Source organism: Oreochromis niloticus, linkage group LG10, assembly GCF_001858045.2.
Source record: "Oreochromis niloticus isolate F11D_XX linkage group LG10, O_niloticus_UMD_NMBU, whole genome shotgun sequence".
NCBI classification, from domain to species: Eukaryota; Metazoa; Chordata; class Actinopteri; order Cichliformes; family Cichlidae; genus Oreochromis; species Oreochromis niloticus.
This window is the reverse complement of record NC_031975.2, coordinates 32,270,329-32,272,349: the sequence shown is the minus strand read 5'-3', so window position 1 is coordinate 32,272,349 and position 2,021 is coordinate 32,270,329. Positions and strand designations below refer to the sequence as shown.

Below are 2,021 nucleotides of genomic sequence, written 5' to 3'. Positions count from 1 at the left end.
TAAGTTTGCTTGACCAGAAACAGCAAACCTCACTAACAGAGTAAATGCTAATGGTAACTAATAAACCTAAAGTAATCTATAACTAAAACTAGTTATAAAACTAAAAACTAAATAAACGTGATTAGGAACCAATGCCAGAAGATAGCAAAAGTCATAAGTACAAGAAAATACAAAATAACACTAAAAGAAAGTTGAAGTGATTTTATTCAACAACAAAGTAAACCAAACAAACCACAGTGGTAGAAAGTACCACAGGTACAGGACAGCCATTACGGGTAATAGTGGAAGAACAATTGCATCACTCAGGACTCAGTTGCTGTGTCATGTGACAATGTTGTGAGGACAGAGCTCATAAATTGTATGCAAGATCAAACCAAGTGTACAGACCAGCACTGATTGTAACCTGCAGGCTGCCTGTACAAGGAACAGGGAAATCTTTTGCACTTTTGCATTTTTGCTGTGAACCATCAGGCTTTTGTTGTTTTAAAGATGTTTTAGTATTCCTTTTCTCCTGTAGGAATATTGCACTCGTTGGGCGTTTGTGCTTTAACAGGTTAATGTTTTACATATAAAACTTTCTCTGTAATGTCGAATGTATCTCAGTCTTACACTAACATGTCTATTGAAGTGCAGTATCAGGAGCTACTGAGGGTAATTATTATTTCCACTCTGTCAACAGTTCCATCTTTTATTTTTCTCTTCATTAATGGGACCATGTTGTTCACACTGAGGAGTAAACCTGTATTTCGTGACACTCCCCGTTACATTCTTCTGTATAACCTCCTTTTTGCAGACACTGTGCAGCTGGCACAGAGTCAGGTTCTTTTCCTGCTCTCTATTTTTAGAGTAAAATTGCCATATCCTGTATGTGGATTTCTCAGCTCGTTGGCCAATCTCACCACTGGGATCTCCCCTCTCACCCTTTCGGTGATGCCTCTGGAGAGATATGTAGCTGTGTGCTACCCACTGAGGTATCCTACCATCATCACCATCAGAAACACAGGGGCTGCTATCATTGTAATCTGGATCATCAGCTCACTAAATAATCTCACCAGACTCATCTTTTTTTTCCCATTTGAAATGTTGAAAAATCTGCAAGTGAAAGATCTTTGTTCCAATATAGCTCTACTGTTTGGGTCCAAGTCTGATCAATATGATACAGCTTTCACATGTTTAGTGTTTGTATCAGCTGGTGTGGCAGTCATTTTTTCTTACATCGGTGTGATATTAGCAGCCAGGTCGGCCTCTGCAAACAAAGCTTTAGCCCGTAAAGCTCGAAACACTCTGCTGCTTAATATGATGCAGCTGTGCCTGAGTCTCTGCTCAACTATTAATAACCCTTTGCTCATAGCTCTTTCAAGAACTGTAACAAGAACCGTACTTTTGTGGGTTCAGAATGTATTTTATGTGTGCTTTATTATCTTACCCAGATGCCTGAGTTCTCTCATCTATGGGCTAAGAGATCAGACCATCAGACCTGTCCTCATGTACCACCTATGCTGTTATCAGAAACTAAGTCAGTAGCTGAGATGCCTGTTTGGCTGCAGCATGAAAAAAACCTCCAGAACAACATTGTTTTGTTGTAGTTGTCCATACATTTATGTTCTTTTACTTTTTATCAGGGACCATGCACAAAATCAGTCATCTAAAATAAGATTTAGCTCTAAGCTGATGTCCACCTGCACCACCTGAAAGGGCCCATACAATGTTAATAAGGATATAACTTACATTTGTTGAAACAATGTCAGTATTTCCCTGAGAATGCTTTTAAACCAGCCTGGTTCTGCTGGAGATTTCTTCTTGTTAAAAGAGAGTTTTTCCTGCCCACTGTCGACAAAGTGCTTGCTCATAGGGATTGATGTTATTGTTGGGTTTTTCTCTGTTTGTACATAAATATTTTTTTTTTCTAAATAGTGTTCATATGTATATAGTGCTTCAGAAACTGTGCACCTCACCCCCCTCTTTCTTCTCCCACATGTTTGCACTGATTAGGAGATGCTCTCTATCTCATTGTGCATCTG

At 39.1% G+C, this 2,021-nt stretch overlaps 1 protein-coding gene across 1 annotated transcript; it reads left to right on the top strand.

Annotated features, from left to right (window-relative positions):
* Positions 1 to 585: 585 nt before the first annotated feature.
* On the top strand, positions 586 to 1,524 carry LOC109203792 (odorant receptor 131-2-like). Its single transcript, XM_019363512.1, has one exon. The coding sequence runs from the start codon at positions 586 to 588 to the stop codon at positions 1,522 to 1,524; it is 939 nt and encodes a 312-aa protein (XP_019219057.1).
* Positions 1,525 to 2,021: the final 497 nt, after the last annotated feature.